The sequence below is a fragment of the Colossoma macropomum genome, unplaced genomic scaffold, assembly GCF_904425465.1.
Source record: "Colossoma macropomum unplaced genomic scaffold, Colossoma_macropomum, whole genome shotgun sequence".
NCBI lineage: Eukaryota > Metazoa > Chordata > Actinopteri > Characiformes > Serrasalmidae > Colossoma > Colossoma macropomum.
The window spans coordinates 14622464-14641956 of record NW_023494803.1 but is presented as its reverse complement, the minus strand read 5'-3'; the positions used below and the strand labels follow the sequence as shown (position 1 = coordinate 14641956).

Below are 19493 nucleotides of genomic sequence, written 5' to 3'. Positions count from 1 at the left end.
CCACACCCTTGGCTGGTACCCCTCTCAAAGATTACTGATTCTGTTAAGCTACCATTAATTTTGATCCTAGCTGTTGGGTTTTGATATATATAGTTTTAATACAAATAATTGAGTCTTTGCTAAAACCAAATCGCTCTAACACTAAATATCAGAAATTTTAATTCACACTATCAAAAGCCTTTTCAGCATCAAGACCTGCCTACATAGTGCTCATTCCTTTCTTTTGTATTGAGTTTATAAAATGCAGAGTTCTTCTGATGTTAGCTTGTGTTTGGTGGCCTATGATAAAGCCTGTCTGACATAAACCTCCTATATCTCTTATCAATAATGATGGTATATATTGTGCTATCTACGCTAAGAACTGATATAGGATGAAAATTGCTACAATACTCAATACAATACAATAAATGGGTGTTTCCCTTCTTTGGGAATTAATGATATTATTGTATCTTTTCATGAAGAAGGCAACTGTCCTTCTTTAAGGGTCCCATTTCTTTTTTAAAAAGTTCTATACCATTCTCCTGGGGAAACTGTCAACACCTGGAGCTTTAAGTCTGGATATGGCTTCCAGATACTTCTTCAGGTGTAAAAGTGGCTATGAGATTTTTGTTTGATTGATTGTCTGATAGATGGTAGATCAAGAGAGTTGAGAAGTATCTATTTGTTGCCTCATAAGAAGTAGTAGGCTGTGTACATGGAGCTTTATAGTAATCCTTGAATACATTCTCAATTTCTTTTGGATTATGCAATTGTTGGTCAGAACAGGGATCTCTGATCTTGTGTATGGTACTTGAGATCTGTAGTTTATGTATCCTTCTTGCTAGTAATCTAGCAGCCAGTCTCATAATACAATTGCTTTAAAAATCTTAATTTTTTTCTCTACCTTTCCTCCTAAAATATTATCTATTTCTCTTTGCATCATCTTTATTTGCTGTAAAATATGTGTTTGGTGAGTATTTTGATATCTTATTTTTAAGCTTCTTAATTTCTCAGACAAGTTAAGATATGCAGCTTGTTTAAGTTTCTTTTGAAGAGAGGCAAGAGCTATCAACTTTCCCCATATAACAGCCTTCAGAGCAATCCAAAAAATAATAGTGTTTATTTCTTCTGTATCATTTTCCTCAATATATTGCTTACTTTCCATTTTAGTATGCTCAATTATTATTATTTCTTTTGTTCAAAATACCTACATCTAGTCTCCAGGTGTTTTTTTCTGTATATTACCCAAATTAATATCTAGACAGATTGCGTTATGGTCCGATATATCAGCCGCCCCAATTTTACATTCTGTTATCCTATGTAATTCCCAGCTGTTCATAAATACATAGTCAATTCTAGGTTGAGTGCTATGTGGGATGAAGTGATATGTATATTTTTCCCGATGGGTGGAGTTCCCGTCAAACCATTCCTTAATCTTTTGAAGAAGTCATGTGCATCTTATTCCTTTTAAGGCTTGTTGTGTCTAGATTGTAATCTAAAATTACAATAAAATCTCCTTCACAAATCCCAATGCCTTCTGATTTTGAAGAAATTCTTCTAAATAAGGATTTTAAAAAACATTTATCACTGTCTGGTGGGGCATATTAACCAATGTTACTTTTTTCATGTTCTAGTTTTCCTTAACAATATTGGTTACTTGTAACCGATTTCCTTACAGCATTCAAAGAATTTGATTAAGTATTGTTACCCTGCTCTTGAGACTTGAGCCTATGTGTACTATAGAACATGTCTCCAAACCCGAATTATTTCAGGGTTTAATAATCACTAACAATAATATAAGCTATGATAACGCCTGGCAATTTGATAAAAGAAAAGGAATGACTTCCAAAGTTGGGTGCATCTACTGCACGCCCCCATGCTGTTTTTGTGGGTCGAGGGGAATATCTCACAAAATGTGGGGGCCCCTCTCTAGCAGCAAGAGGTGGGCTTATTAGTCCCAAACTCTTACACATTCTAGCAATGTCCAGCTAAACTTGTCTAAGAAAAGTCTTGATCAAATCTGAACAACAAAGCAAAAACCATCCAACTTGAACTATTTAACTAGCGTTACATTTACTGAGCAGGCTAATGTATGCCAATCAAGCATGTACAATTATTTTCATCACCTCGTTTCTACTTTGATGTTTATAGCCTATCTAACCTTTGTTAGCCACTCAGCATATACAAAGCATTTAAATTTTTTCCTTTGAAATTCTTGTGTTTTTTGCTTAGCTCGTTTGGCCGTTGATCGGTCACTGGAGTTTCCAGCTTGGTGCCATATGGTGCTACCATGGGAGTGTTGTTGGCAGGAATATAGACATCAAACCTATTCCTCCTCAAGCGCTGTGCCACCTGTGCGTTCCTGTACATCTGTGAGCCGGAGTCCCAGTGGATTGTCATCTTGGTCAGGGGCATCTGGAAGCAAATATCCCTTTCTTTCAAGTCTTTCTTTATTCCGATGTATTCCTTACATTTCTGGTTAACTTTTGTGGAATAATCATGATTGAAAGATAGCATCCATCCCTGGTACTGCATCTTTTTCTGCCAGGTTTTCTTCAAAACCACCTCCTTCCTGCCTCCGTGTTTCCCTTTTCCTCTTTATCTGTCGCTTCAGGTTGTTTTTTGTAATTTTTGGTCTTTCTTGGTCTGCTTGTTCTCCCTCCCCTTTCCATTACAGACTGAAAACTGAATATTTAGAAATGTTTATTTTTAAGAGTGTATCAATATAAATTCAACAACGCTGTTAAGAATTCATGTTATTAACAGGGAAGATTCAGAGGTAGAAATAGCTGCTCAGCATTAAAAGGTTAAAGCAGCCTAAGCTCTTCAGTGTGGTAGATCTCCAGGGCCAGGATTCAGGGCCTCTGGATTAAAGGATAAATTGATGGAAGCAGCAGAAGCACAATATGACAAAAAATGAGAGAGAGGGAGAGATAGAGAGATAAAAAGAGAAAGACTCACGTCTTCAGACTCTCGCAGGAGCTCTGTATCCTCTACTTGCACTACAGCATCCGCTCCACAAGGAATGGGAGCACCTGTCGTCACCCTCATCACCTGGCCCGGCATCACTGTGTGAGTTGGCTATACAAACAAACAAACAAACAAACAAACAAACACACACACACACACACACACACACACACACACACACACAAAATTCAGTTACTATTTTACTGAAGAAGTAATATAATTTGAGAGGTATTGTCCAAACATTTTAAATCACTTGACATTTTGGCATTTTTTGTTGTTATACACGTTTTGTTGATTTTCTACATAGAAAGAGTACACAGCCTCTACAGACTAATCTTGCCAGGAGCAGATTAATCTGCTCCCGATCAAATTAATTAAACTTTTGCCTAAAAACTATTCACTGAGTAGTATTTTTGATGCTTTATTCAGTATGTTTATGAATTCTGTAAACAAGAGGTTATTAAACAATGTACTGTAATTATTAGGGATGTAACAATACATTGTGTCGTATTGTTTTGTATTGCAGTATACCATATTGTATTTTATTGTCTTGCATGTTAACTCATGGCTAGTATGTTAGCAGTAGATCAGGACACTATAAAACAAAACTTTCATTCACTTTTGTTATTTTTATGCTGAATGCTCTAAAAAACAGTAAATGAAACAAAAACATTAATATATTAAAGACTGGCACATTTTCAACTACTGCTTATTTTTACAACATCAAAAAACATACCTAATCAAGAAGCCACTGTGTCATATTGAACTGAATTTTCAATTTTGTCCATCGTTACACCCCTAGAAATGTAATTTTTATGTAATATTTATGTAATTTTTTTGTCAAGTTAACTGCCTTGAGATTTATTCTCCACTTTCAAATATAAATAATTTTGAAAATCTGGACACTAATTTCATCACAACTTAATTCTCAATGTTATACAGCTTTCTCAATCATTTAAGAATCCTCTGCTGATCCAAGACTGACAGAAACACACACACACACACACACACACACACACACACACACACACACACACACACACAAACATTTGTATTTCTAAACCCCTTATCCTTCTGAGTTGACAGAAACAACAGTCTAGTTAATTCTGTTAAAAAACGTTCCTGCCTAATTGTAAAAGCAGTTGTTGAACCACCTCAGAGCAAAGCCAAATTCATAATTCACATTAGTTAGCCCTACAAAGCATCCCCTTTGTTTTGCAGTTTAGTATCAGCTTAATGGTGACATTTTGTTTATTCTTATAGTTCACAGTAAGTCATACTGTGTCAGAAACCACTTCAATTCTGTGTAACTAAAGAAGATATGGATGTAGTTTGAGCATGTTGAAAGAAGTTTTGGGAATATATTTATGGAAAAGATTTGGGTGACTATTGGCTGTGAGTTTGTTAACATTAACCTTGTTCTTTCCACACTAAAGATTTTAAAATTTCTTGGGTGGTTGACTACACCTGGGGTAAGTGGAAAACTTGTGAACTTCACTTTTTAAACAACCATTCCTTTACTGTGACCAGGGTGTAAATTGACAAGGTGAAAAAGGGTCAGTGCTGTTTATTATATTATGTGCAAAGCAAGCACTGATTCATCACATTTCAAATGACTTTCATTATTTTGTTGCAGTAGTTAAGCCCTTAAACTGGACACTAAAAACTGCTGTAATTCCAAAAATAATAAAATACATATTTCCAAAATATTCAAGTAAAAGATCACTTTCAGCTTAGATCCTCTTTTAATTTAGTGTGTTTAAATCAGCAAAATCAAAATGAACAATAGAGACCCCATCCTACCAAATACAAGAGCACAGTATATCATCTTCCTTGGAAAAGAGCTAATAAGAATCAGCAGGATTCTACCAGAATAATTATATAATATGAATTCACAGAGAAACTGCAGAATAACAACAGAACAGGAAATGTTGTAAGTATTTAAAAAAAAAACAAAAAAAAAACAAAAAGAAAAACAAGGAAACATTTTACAACATTTTAAAGCATGCTTACTGACCACAGCTTCTTGTCAATGGAGCTCCCAGCTAGCATGCAGTCTGTGTGTGTGTATGTATGGGTGTGTGTATGTGTATCTTACCTGTTCCCCAGCCTGGGACTCCCCGATGATGAAACGATCTCCGGGGCCATCAGCAGCTGAGACAGAGAGATAACACAGAAATCAGAATAGTCATTGAACATTTTTAACATCAATAGAAAGAGCTGTTTGTGTACAGTGCTTCCCCTTGATTTATTTTTTAATAAAAGCTAAACTGGCGTGTCTAGTACAAACCTCCATTCCATTTTGGGGAAAAAAAAAGAAAAACAGAAGCAGTGATATTTAATATCTTACCTTATCAACTTTCTTGATTTTTGTAAAAAAAAAAAACGCTAATTCCAAATTTGATGCCAGCAACACATTCCAAAGACGTTGGGACAGGGGCAGTGTAAGACTGGAAAGTTTGCACAATGATCAAAACATTTGTTTTGGAACTTTCCACAGGTAAATACGTGAATATGTGAGGCTATCATTATTGAGTATAAAAGGAATATTCACAAAAGGCCTAGTTGTTTATGAGCAAAGATGAGTTGAACTTTGCCACTTCGAGAATAGTCTAACAATTTAAGAACAAGGTTTCTCAATGCACGATTGCAGGAATTTCACCATCTACAGTCCATAACATTATTAAAAGATTCAGAGAGTCCGCATAAACAGCAAGGCCAAAAACCTACATGGAATGCCCGTGACTTCTGATCCCTCAGATGGCACTGCATTAAAAATTAACAAGCATTTGTAACTAATATAACCACACAAACTTGAGAACACTTCGAAAAACTCAAACTGAACTCAGTTTGTCACTGCATCTACAAAAACGGAAGTTAGGCAGTCGTGGGCTGGAGGTTAGGGAACCAGCCTTGTGACTGGAAGGTTGCCGGTTTGAACCCCTTGGCTGACAGTATGTGACTGAGGTACCCTTGAGCAAGGCACTTAACCCCCAACTGCTCCCCGGGCACCGTTGATAGGGCTGCCCACCGCTCCGGGCAAGTGTGCTCACTGTCCCCTAGTGTGTGTGTTCACTAGTGTGCATGTATGTATGTGGGTGTTTCACTGAATGGATGAGTTAAATGCGGAGGTCTAATTCCTCTGTGTGCAAACACAGTTGGCTAATGGTTCTGAATTCTAATTCTAAGTTAAAACTGTGGCTTCATAGTAAGAGAATGCAGTCTACTTTCAGATTGACAACAGTGAGTGTCCTCAGTTCCCAAATGATTACTGAATGCTGTTGTGTGTGTGTGGACCACTGCCAACATTAGAGACATACACACACAGTGCCTCCAAGTAGTATTCAACCCCCTGAAGATTTTGCAAGTTTACACATTTGGAGTTAACTTGGACTGTAGATGGGCCTGGACATGTGAAATGCACTGCAGCAAAAAAGAATGTTATTCCTCTGTTTATTAATTTTTAAAAAATTTTAATTTTTTTTTTAAAAGTTTACCAGAGGGTCAGTTATTATTCAACCCCTCAAACCACCAGAATTCTGTTTGGATCCCTCAAGTATTAAGAAGTAATTGAGGCATTAAGAACAATGAGCTTCACATGCTTGGATTAATTATCTGTTTTTTCCTGCCTTTTCTGACTATAAAAGCCCCTCCCCAATCAAGTGAACAGCACTCATACATGGTCAACATGGGAAAGACTAAGGAGCATTCCAAGGCCATCAGTGACAAAATCGTGGAGGGTCACAAGGCTGGCAAGGGATACAAAATCCTTTCCATGGAGTTGGGCCTACCTGTCTCCACCATTGGGAGCATCATCCGGAAGTGGAAGGCTTATGGAGCTACTGTTAACCTTCCACGGCCTGGACAGCCTTTCAAAGTTTCCTCTCGTGCCAAGGCCAGCCTTGTCCGAACGGTCAAGGCTGACCCAAGGACAACAAGGAGGGAGCTCCGGGAAGATCTCATGGCAGTGGGGACATTGGTTTCAATAAATACAATAAGTAACGTACTCCACCGCAATTGTCTCCGTTCCAGGCGAGCCCGTAAGGTACCTCTACTTTCAAAGCGTCATGCCAAGGCCCATCTAAAGTTTGCTCATGATCACCTGGAGGACCCTGAGGCAGACTGGTTCAAGGTACTCTGGTCTGATGAGACCAAGATCAAGGTCTTTGGTGCCAACCGGGGTGTTTGGCGAGAGGATGGCACTGCATACGACCCCAAGAATGCCATCCCTACAGTCAAGCATGGTTGTGACAGCATCATGCTGTGGGGCTGCTTCTCAGCCAAGGTGCCTGGCCATCTGGTCCGCATCCACAGGAAGATGGATAGCACAGCCTACCTGGAGATTTTGGCCAAAAACCACTCATCCATCAAGGATCTTAAGATGGGTCGTCATTTCATCTTCCAACAGGACAACGACCCCAAGAACACGGTCAAGAAAACCAAGGCCTGGTTTAAGAGGGAAAAGATCAAGGTGTTGCAGTGGCCTAGTCAGTCTCCTGAAATTATCCCAATTAAAAACTTGTGGAAGGAGCTCAACATCAAAGTCCACAAGAGATGCCCAAAGAACCTAGACAACTTGGAGAAGATCTGCATGGAGGAGTGGGCCAAGATTACTCCAGAGACCTGTGCCGGCCTGATCAGGTCTTATAAAAAACGATTAATAGCTGTAATTGCAAACAAGCGTTATTCCACAAAATATTAAACCTAGGGGTTGAATAATAATTGATCCTAATTTTTATGTTTAAAATGTATTATAATTTAATTGAGCAACTTATATTTTTTGTTTGTAATATTTAGGCATCTGTTAATAAATGCTACCCTTATTCAAAGTTTGAAGGCTCTAACTTATTTGCAACTTGTTGAATTTGCAAAATCTGCAGGGGGTTGAATACTACTTGGAGGCACTATATATATATATATATATATATATATATATATATATATATATATATATATATATACACACACATTTATATATAATTTTATAGAGAGCAGAACATTTCCCAAACATGTCTTTTAACTACTTTAAACAGTCGTTTTAAAAATGTATATAGTTTGTTACCACAATATATAAAATTCACTAAATGTCAGTCACAATAGTTTTTACTATCCTTAAAAAAGTGTTCTATACAGTACTGAAAATGAGTTCTTTGACTAAGAATAGTGGAGCTCTTTATAGTGCTGTACAAAAGGGTTCTTTAAAAAACAATATACAACTGGTTTCCCATCATAGAGAAAACTATTTGACCATGCAAAGAACCATTTATTCATTCAAATGGTTCTCTGAGTGTTCATGGTTTTATATAGAACCACTGCTTTCAATAAAGAATCCTTGAGAAACAATTTTTTAAGAGGGCACTGGTAAGCTAGAATTTTATGGTCTTTACAGGTAGCTGTCTGAGCGTAGCCCAAGTGTGCAGAACCAAAACAAGACACGGACATTGCTCATGAAGATGTTTATGGCAAGGTTAATATATTTTTTACTATATGTAATAGCCATGACTTTAGGCTATATATAGTATTGCACAGACACTTTCAGAAAAAATCAAGGAGGAGCGGCCATATGGCATTATGCATTGAAATGTTCTAATCATGTTTTAGCAGAAACACAGCATTATGAGTATTGCCCAAAGGCTTAATGTTAAGATTAAGAATGTTAAGATGCTTAAGATTAATGAATTATATATACAGTGGTGTGAAAAAGTGTTTGCCCCTTCCTGATTTCTAATTCTTTTGCATGTTTGTCACACTTAAATGTTTCAGATCACCAAACTAATTTAAATATTAGACAAAGATAACACAAGTAAACACAAAATGCAGTTTATAAATGAAGGTCTTTATTATTAAGGGAAAAAGAAATCCAAACGTACAGGGCCCTGCGTGAAAAAGTGATTGCCCCCCCATTAAAACATAAATTAACTGTGTTTTATCACATCTTTGGAAAGCTGAGTTCAATTTCCCTAGCCACACCCAGGCCTGATTACTGCCACACCTGTTCTCAATCAAGAAATCACTTAAATAGGACCTGCCTGACAAAGTGAAGTAGACCAAAAGATCCTCAAAAGCTAGACATCATGCTGTGATCCAAAGAAATTCAGGAACAAATGAGAAACAAAGTAACTGAGAGCTATCAGTCTGGAAAAGATTAGAAAGCCATTTCTAAAGTTTTGAGACTCCAGCGAACCACAGTGAGAGCCATTATCCACAAACGGTGAAAACACGGAACAGTGGTGAACCTTCCCAGGAGTGGCCGGCCGACCAAAATTACCCCAAGAGCGCAGCGACGACTCATCCAAGAGGTCACCAAGACCCCATAACAACATCCAAAGAACTGCAGGCCTCACTTGCCTCAGTTAAGGTCAGTGTTCATGGCTCCAGCATAAGAAAGAGACTGGGCAAAAATGGCCTGCATGGCAGTTCCAAGACAAAAACCACTGCTCAGCAAAAAGGCTCGTCTCAGTTTTGCCAGAAAACATCTTGATGATCCCCAAGACTTTTGGGAGAATACTCTGTGGACTGACGAGACAAAAGTTGAACTTTTTGGAAGCTGTATGTCCCATTACATCTGGCGTAGAAGTAATACAGCATTTCAGAAAACATCATACAAACAGTAAAATATGGTGGTGGTAGTGTGATGGTCTGGGGCTGTTTTGCTGCTTCAGGACCTGGAAGACTTGCTGTGGTAAATGGAACCATGAATTCTGCTGTCTACCAAAAAATCCTGAAGGAGAATGTCCGGCCATCTGTTTGTGACCTCAAGCTGAAGCGCACTTGGGTTCTGCAGCAGGACAATGATCCAAAATACACCAGCAAGTCCACCTCTGAATGGCTTAAGAAAAACAAAATTAAGACTTTGGAGTGGCCTAGTCAAAGTTCTGACCTGAATCCGATTGAGATGCTGTGGCATGACCTTAAAAAGGCGGTTCATGCTTGGAAACCCTCCAATGTGGCTGAATTAAAACAATTCTGCAAAGATGATTCGGCCAAAATTCCTCCCAACCAGTTATTAGGTTTAGGGGGCAATCACTTTTTCACACAGGGCCCTGTAGGTTTGGATTTCTTTTTCCCTTAATAATAAAGACCTTCATTTATAAACTGCATTTTGTGTTTACTTGTGTTATCTTTGTCTAATATTTAAATTTGTTTGGTGATCTGAAACATTTAAGTGTGACAAACATGCAAAAGAATTAGAAATCAGAAAGGGGACAAACACTTTTTCACACCAGTGTACATACACATATATATATATATATATATATATATATATATATATATATATATAGTGGATTGTGGTATTTTGCGGTATGGTGATGAATTCACAGTTTATTATTTGTAGGTGTGTGAGGTCTACTGGAGGGAGGGGGGGTTCTACTGGGAGCAGTGCTGGTTGTACAGTCTAACAGCAGCAGGAAGGAAGGACCTGAGATAACGATCCTTCACACACTTGGAGTGAAGCAGCCTGTCACAGAAGGAGCTGCCCAGTGCTGCCAGAGTCTCATGCATGGGGTGGGAGCCATTCTTCAACCTGGATGCTAGCTTGGCTAACATCCTTCTGTCTCCCATAAGTACCAGCTTGTCCATGGCTTGTTGCAGAGGCAAGTCCTGGAGACAATGTCTCACGCAGCTGACAAGTCAGGAGGCTCCTCAGCCAGGATTCATCAGCCTGGACATAACTTTACAGGAAAGGGCAAAAATGTTCTTTACTTTCAATGTAAGTTAATGGAAAGAGATTTTATCCCATGCAATTTCAGAGCATATCTACTGGTCCATGCTTAAATGATGTAGAAAAGACTAACAATATGCTGCTTAGATGTTATTGGTATTTTGTGACATTTCAGCACTCTGGTGATGCGATGCATCCATCACAGTACTTAAACAGTGAGGGCACACAAGATCAATCAAGTTTGTGGACCCCAGTCAACCTACTAGTTTTATTCCTGAGCAGAGGCTGGGTCTAAGCTTGCTGAAATGGATCATGAAGAGTGGCTATATAAAACAAAACCGAGAAACCGTCCATGAAGGCAGGTAAACAGTCTGAGGGCTAAATAACAGGGACTCAGGCCCCCCAGAGTCTATCTTGTGCATGAGCATGTAGTGCTCAAACTTTTAGTTAATGAGTCTGACCCAGCAGTCTTTTGTAAGTCAGAGAAAGTTGCATTTTGTCAGTAAACAACACAATGAATGTTGTATTCATTGTGTTTCTAGCTAGAAATCAGTAGCATGTCACTTGTGCGGGGTTGTTATAAAGGCTACAGTGATTAACACGGGTGTTGGTAGCACAGCAGTGGTATGGTGCATAAGCAGTGTAGTTATCACTTCTGGTTGATTCAGCAGCAGTTTGTGACAATGCCTGATGTCAAAACCGCTATGTCAATAAACTTGACATTTTTAACACAAAGAAACACCATGGACAACAATCAGTGACAGTTTGCAGTAAGCATTTCTGCTTGCTGAGGAAAAGAAGAACTGTTGATGGTACTAGTGATCATATTCTTTGGTAGGGGAATGCTGGCACAGGGTCAGTGGTTATGTAGACTATAGAGTGAGAGGTTTTGAAAAAAGGTCTCACCTCGAACCGCGTAGCCATCTTTAACTGAGGCAGGAAAAGGGGGCAGGTTGTCTTTGGCATAGACGTCCTGAGCCAGGACTCGACCCATTCCATCTACAGAAAAACAAAAGGACAAACAGCTTGAAGGGGTTACTACCAAACAAAAACAACATATAATCTAACATATAATCTCAAACATTATACATAAAACACATTATTTTCCAATAGAATACATAAGGCCACACAAAATACATCCCAGTTTTTTGTGAAATGCCATTCTACTTTACAACAAAAAAAACTTACTCATCCTTCTCATTTAAAAAATTAGTCTTCTGCAGGTTAAAACTTCTACACCTGATGTACACTTCAGCAGAATCTATGGTAGACAGCAAAGGCATGCATGCTAACTCTTTTCTTAACAATGGACATACGAACAGATGGACGCTAAAGTGGAAAAATAAACCAGAGTAGAGGAAAAGCTGCAAATGAAGAGCCATTATGATGAGGGAAAACTGTGGGTGATTTTTAAGACACTGCTGATTTCATCCTCTCCTCTGTCTCTTACACGCAAACTCAGACACATATTCTGAAGAACGTCTAGGTTAATTTCTCTTTCTAAGCATATGAACAGGAGAACAATGCAGGAGAGAAGTATCATAATGGAGGAAGGGAATGGAGAGATAGATGCAGTAAGAATGACAGTCGAATGAGAGAGACCAGTCATGATTACTTAATTAAACTAGATTAAAAAATAATGACAAAAATTGGTGTTCTCAATGAATTTAAGTTATTATATGGCAGTCTGAACGATGATAATGCATATTTTAAATTCTACTACTGCACTCTTAATGGAGGAAAAAATGCCCCTTAAAGTTGACATAACCCTCTCCGAAGTAGAGGGTGAGGGTGGAACAAAGCATAAGCAAGTTTTTATATCACTCTGACATTTCTATGTATTTCATTATATAAATGGTTGTATAACAATATTTTTATTGCAAAAGTTGTGTAATGTTTGGACACACTCAAATACCAGAAAGTTTGCAAATTTAGGCCTGCCTTAACTTCTTACATTGCCAGGGCCCGACAGCAGGCCCAAAGTTTTATTACACACTTCTAAAACCTAAGAATAGCTCAGCCAGTTTGCACTACTTTAGTTACTGAATATATAGCCTTAGTATGTATTAAGCCTTAGTATGTATTAAGTCTAGGATTTTAAGGTTAAAGGCAGAGTGTCTGCATTATCCCTTACATTTTAGAGAGTAAAAATATGACCAACTTCAGACTGATTGTGCTCAAACATATACTCTGTCAAAAACTCTGAAAAATAATATCAAAACTTTAATGCTAGTGCCATTCCTATAATAAACCAGTCACTAAAATGTACTATTTTGTACTAGACATTGTTTCCTGACCATAATGTTAGACTATTACATAGATTATTACAAATCCTTGAAACAATTTTAATTCAGAGACTTAGTACAGCATAAAACAATAGTTTTGAATTATTTAATATATTTTGTGACAAAAAATAAAGAATAATAATATATAATAAGGAAATAAAAAATACAAAATATGACAGGCCAATAAAAATATAATTTTTTACATCAAACATCAGCATAAAGCTGTGTGTTCACAAAGTAACAGGAATTTCAACAAAAATTAATGCGTGAATATATAGGTAGGTGAAGTATCAAATTGATGTCTACATCCATGCCCAGACCTAGGGTTTCCCAGCTGAACACTGCTCAGAGCATTACACTACCTCCATCAACTTGTCGCTTATTGGTCCATTCATCATGACAATTTCACATAGTGTAAAGGAAAGCTGCTTAAAAATAAAAATCAACAAAAAATGGACACACTTTGCTTTTTTTGGTCCTTTTGAGGTCCCAAGAGGAGGTGCCATAATAGATGCCGAGTTTAGGGACACAAGTGCACATTATATGCTTTAGGAAATGCCGTTTTGTAGCATTGATGCAGTTTGGGAGGCCTATTATTGCACCAGCAACAATTCCTTATGGGACATTCACCAAGGTAAGCGTTACTCGAGTGTCTCAAATGTGATGACACAGAACTGTTTTCTGATGTGTTTTTTTCATATTAAATGGCATTATCATGGAAAAATAAATGTCCCTTACTTTTTTAAAGTAAAGGAGCTTGAAGTAACACAAAAATGTTGTTAAAGTAAGGTATCATTCACTACCTAGACTACACAGTCCATGTACAGAAACTAAACTACAAAAACAGTCCATTCTGAATTTACTGTTTCTGTTTTACTCAAGTTATAAGAAGTGTTTCAGCTCTGAGTGCTTTTTGAATGAGGGCAGCCAATCACAGCAGAGCTTATTTATCATCTAAGTCTTAAAGGGGAATTCAACCAAATTTTCAAAGTTCTGCAAATATAGAGATAGTTGTTCAGAGTGGATTTTATATGTAAATGTGGCCAATGATAAAACAAACCTGAAAAAAAGCTTTCTTTGAGTACAATAGGCTGCTTGTACCTCTCCACCATGAATGGATTAAAAGAGTACATTTTAAGCCAAATTTTATCAGAAAACTATAGTAAAACAACGTCTCAGACATCAGGCAGCATATTCATAAGCATTTCATGTAATAACTTTCTTTGAGGTGGGTTTTAGGGGCTTTATTAGGGGCTTCAGATGTGTGCTTCCTATCACCATTACTGTGAACAATTCAGGCTCCACGTTTCTCTAGAAAGTAGCATTTCACATCAAACTTATTTGAATAACTGTTTACATCTCAACCATTTAATTACGCTGAGTTTTTGAAAAATCTGAGGAATTCCTCTTTAAAGGCATACTAATAAAAACTGCCAGTTTAATCCTAAAAGATATATGTTCATGTAAAAATGTAGATTTTTTTGTATATAAAACCATACAAACGTTGTAAGACCTCAAGGAAATAATTATATGATGTATGGTGTATATAGTAGTTGATATTGCATGTGTTTATTCAAATCTAATTAATGGAATCATGTGTTTGAAAATTAGGATAGACACTCTCAGATTAGAAATAGCTGAAGAACAAACAGGTAATAACAACACAGCCCTCCAAAACTGAGTTACTCTCCTCACATGGACCACAGAGATGTATTTCACAGAAGCACAAAAAATGTGTAAATTCATTTTAATTTGTAACACCTTTGAGGACATCCTGAAATTAATAAATGGAGTAAGCTGGCAAAGAAGCAAAAGACAGCATAATTTGTTTGTGCTTTTTTCATTTCTGCCTTTGTCTTTGTTCCTTACACTATTCACAGATATGTCTCTCTCAGCCCCCAAGCACATATAGCGCCATCCTTACGCTCCTTCTGTGCTGATCTGCAGAAAGCACCATCATCCTGCAATGTTTTTAATATGCCCTTATTGACTTCCCTCAAATTCTAATTAGCCAGTTAATGCAAGCCTGGGTACCCACATGCCAATTGACTCCCAGCCATGGACAGCTATGTTATCCCCCAGGAACTTGCATTCTCCTAACGATACATCCTCTGAGAAAAACTTATTTAAAGTACACAGTTGGACCTCTAGACCATTGCTGTGCCTTGTTTTTTTGAGAAGTGTGATTGTTAACTTTAATTCTTTCTTGTTTCTGCTAGCCTCTAGCATACTAACCTACAGCTAGCAAAGTAAAATGATAGTAGTAAGGTATAACAGATGGAGCAGTCTGCTGCATATAGGCATAATTTTCAAACTTTTTTTTGTGGTCTGGTGCAACACCTTTAAACAACTAAGTCTGCTAATTTTTGAGGGGGTTAAAAATTGCACCACATCTCAATTATTTCTCGGCATTTATGTTGACTTGATTCCACACACATCCAAAAGCTCATCTAACAAACCTGACAAAATAAAGTAACAGAATGATGCTTAAGATCATGGGAAATCCATTGAGCTGGTGAGGGCAAGCTGATGAGGGCAAGCTGACAGAGGGCATGTAAAAACTGTACTGATACAGAGCCTTTTTATTTACTTCTTTATCTAAGTATACATGAGGCCCATGTGTGAGGGAAAAAAACGAGAAGGGTCCAGCTGCAGACCTCTAGAGCTCCACTCTGCTGAGGAGCCAATCAAATTGCAGAACTCTAGTTCCGCTCACAAATGATTTTGTCACATCACTAGGACTTTCAGAACGTAAAAATACGCCTTGCGTGTTGACGTATTTAGCGTTTGGATGAAACCTGTTTTTTGTGTTCTAAAAAGTTTGTTCTTTTTTTTTTCAAGTTCCATGTTTTCAAAGCACATTGAGCAAAACATAATGGAGATCTATTTGAGTAATATATGTGAAAAGACTATAGATAACAAACCTAAAACACTGTTTTAACAATAAAAGATGTTTTACTGTTATTTTCTTGGGTATTACTCAATTTTTTCTTTATGTAACTTGTCAAATATGATGTTTACTATTATACTGTTCTTACAGCATGTGCTTTACTCTTAATAATATAATAAATAAGTAACCTTAAAATCTTAGTTTATTATTAGTAGTTTATTTTTTCCTGTTTCCACTGCAGGTTATACCATGCAGTTCAGCTTTTATAAAGAATTTAATGGTTTGAGGTTTAGTTTAAATGCTGGATGTCAATCAGATTATATGTAATTTTAACATGTTTAGGGTATGAACATGTTTAAGTACAATACATTAAAAAAAAAAAAAGATTCGATGCATATTTTATAATTGTTACAGAAATGCAACATGGGCCTTAATTTTCAATGTTCTTCAGCATTATCCACACATCATCCCCTTTTTCTCCTTTATAATCAATGGACCCAACCCAATGTTGTGGACCTCCTGCTATGCACAATTTAAACTAGTTTCAACACAAAATATCCAATCCAGCTGAACAGGTAAATATCAAACCCTTTATAGTCAGATTTAGGTTTTTTGGAGAGGGAAATTCTTGGCTTTGTGCAGGCTTTCCTATAGTATTTATAGCATATAAATTCATACTACAGTTTAAAATATAATAATTAATTAATTATAATTTATAATTAATTTAGTTTATACATACAATAAAACATCTGCTTTATAGCTTTTATAGCTAATATTACATAAAATTAAACTTTGTTCAAATCATAATCATAAGGAGAAAATTTCTGAACCTTTAAACCTCTACCCCACCTTTAGAATAAATTAATGTGAATTTTAATGTAATTATTTATGTATTTATTATGACATCAACAAAATCAGTGCTTGGGTCTCTGAGGGTTATTTATTTAACCTCTTATTGACCAGGGTATATTTTGGTTTTTCCGTCTGAATTTACATGACCAATTTGTAAGGCAAATTATTCAATAAAGTGCATAAAATAAATGTACATTTTTATTTATTTTTTTATTTATTTTTTGTAAAAGCTCTACTCAAATTAACAGAAAAGTGTTGATGATCATACACATATTGCTATATGCTTACATTTTACTGCTGAAAGACAAAAATCTTTTATTAAAATATTTTTTACAGAGCATATCACTGAAGACACCATCTGTTTATAGTTTATAGCCCAGATTTGTGGGAAAATGGGTCAACTTTCAGTAGACAAAAAAAGTTCAAAAAAAGAGTTCAGCTTCTTCTATTATAAGGGTTTAAAATGATATCACCCATCTACTTGACTGGAAAGAAGACAGTTACAGCTCTCATATGACACCCACCTATTGAATGTAGCTTATGAAATATGAAAGTTATGAAGTATATGACGAAATGTGTTTTGGAACCACTGGTGGTCTCATGGAGTTGAAAAGGTTAAGGACAAAATTGTATGTTTTTCAGCTATTAAATTTATTAGAAAGCTTTTTTAGACAGCAAAGAAAACTGAATCAACATTGAATTATGCTTGCATTATATCATTTAATGTTAATGATGGAAAAACAACCCATATTTAATATTACCTCATAGACATCAGTTAATCTTGAAATTGTGATATTGAATCAGCGTTGATGTGGGCGATTAAGGCACTTCCACACTAAAGTATACATACTTAAGGAGCTCTTTTTATGGATAAATAATAGTAATAATAAAACGTGTAAATGTGCCTTTTGGCACCGCAAAAACTGTAAGTATAAGCTGTAAGAATAGTATATAAACAAGAAATAATAGAATATTAAAACAAGATAAATACAATTAAAGATAAAATCCTATATTTTTAGGAAGCTAGTAAAGCACATATCAATCAATCAATCAATCAATCAACCTTTATTTAACCTCAGAGAACATTAAGGGTGACCCTCATTTACAATATTGCTGAGCTGATACAGGAAAAGGATTGATAATGTGTAAGAACATATAAAAAATCAAAGTAAATTTAATAAACATTGACTCAAATCAGATAAGTATTAAAAAAATGAAAACATTAATAAAAAAAATACATCAAAATACAGTAGAAAATATAAAACAATAGTAAAAACGTGTTAAAATATAAAAGTTAATAAAATCAAAGGAAGATAAATAAAACAAAAGGAGGATTAGATCAAAAAGTAAACTAAAAATTAATTAAAATGACAAACAATAATAGTAGTTATTAACCCCGGTAAATGTCAAAATGATTTATGAGTTATGCGTGACGTCACATGTGAAATATGTAAAGTATTTTCCCAGGGGGTTGATGTGTATAAAAATGTAAACATCAGTGGTATGACATCACATGTGAAATATGTAAAAAAATTTCCCAGGGGTTGGTGTGTGTAAAATGTAAACATCAGTTATATGACGTCACATGTCAAAATTGCAACTAATTTTCCTAGGAGGTGATGTGTGTAAAAACTGTGAACAACTATTGTAGGTTGTAAAGATTTTTTTTTTTCCGGTGATAAAATGTTCAATTTTCCATAGGGTGCGTGTTGGGAGGGGTGGCAAGCGTGAGCAAATTTTCCCCTCTTGAGAAGTGTTAATGAAAAAAATGATGTGAATTTTGTGTAAAAGTTTAAAGGGGTGTGAAAAATTAAGAGTAAGGATGAAAAAAAAAAAGATGCGAGGACTTACCGTCGGTGGGGTGTGGTGGGGTGGGGTGGAGTGGGGTGGTTGGGTCGGGGTATGGTGTGTATGTGTGTGTGTGTGTGTGTGTGTGTGAATGCTTTTTGATAACTACCCGAGGTTTGCCCGGTATGATGCGTGGGAATAATTTTCAAAAGATTCCCAGGATGTGTTTTGGGAAAAAAGATTCCCAGGATGTGTTTTGGGGAAAGATTCCCAGGATGTAATGGTATGATGTAGTTGTTGTTGTGTTTTTGAGAGACAGTAGCAAATGGGGGGCCCCCGTTCTGCTAAGCGTGACTAATAATTGAACAGGTGTCGTGGTGTTTTTCTCCTCACAATACTATAAAAACTGGCCAAGAGCCATAATAGTTGTAAAAGTTACTCATTATGGACCAGTTTGCGAGCAATTACAATACCCCTGCTGGGGGTGAAGCTGAGGTGATAAACTTATCGACCGACTCCGAGTACAAGTCTGACACCGAATCTGCGAGAAGTACGATGGTTCTCACAGATTCTGACGAATCATCCACAGCGGAGGATGGTGTTGTTCGCAACACCCCAGAAAAGGACGCGTCAAACTCAGCTGTCGTTCAGGAAAGACCCAGCGTGATCGTGTGGCGATCTTTCAGCGGCACAGGTTCAGACGAATCACTCAGAGCAGGGGCGGTGGATGAAGTTATTTGTATCACCCCTGAAAAAGATGCGACAAACTCGGCGGCGGTTCAAGAAAGACCCAGCGTGATCGTTTGCAACGTCACCAACTGTGTCAACTGTATCATCGCCACGGTCCGCTCGCCGCCGCGACCGGACCAGGAGGAGGAGGAGGAGGAGGAGGAAGAGATTCCGGGGGTTTGTCAGCCACGACCCGGCGACCGTGTTTGCAACACGCTGAAAGTCGGTGCCAACACAGGTGACGGACCGTCGATCGCAGATTACAGCCCGGTCTCCGATTACGAGGAGCGAGTTGATGAGTCGTGAGTTTCTGCTAATTTGACGTCAACGATGAGAT

At 37.0% G+C, this 19493-nt stretch overlaps 1 protein-coding gene across 5 annotated transcripts in view; it reads right to left on the bottom strand.

Moving 5' to 3' along the window:
- The window catches only part of LOC118823270 (gephyrin), a 222694-nt gene that overhangs the window by 50947 nt on the left and 152254 nt on the right, over positions 1-19493 (bottom strand). For all 5 annotated transcript variants that reach the window (XR_005008518.1, XM_036592743.1, XM_036592744.1 and 2 more), the window contains 3 exons: positions 11519-11611; positions 5048-5103; positions 2941-3060 (listed from right to left, as the gene is read on the bottom strand). Coding sequence is in view for 4 of the 5 variants with exons in the window: in XM_036592743.1 (XP_036448636.1) it covers positions 2941-3060; positions 5048-5103; positions 11519-11611 (269 nt within the window). In the remaining variant the exon portion in view is untranslated. The remainder of the gene's footprint in view (positions 1-2940; positions 3061-5047; positions 5104-11518; positions 11612-19493) is intronic.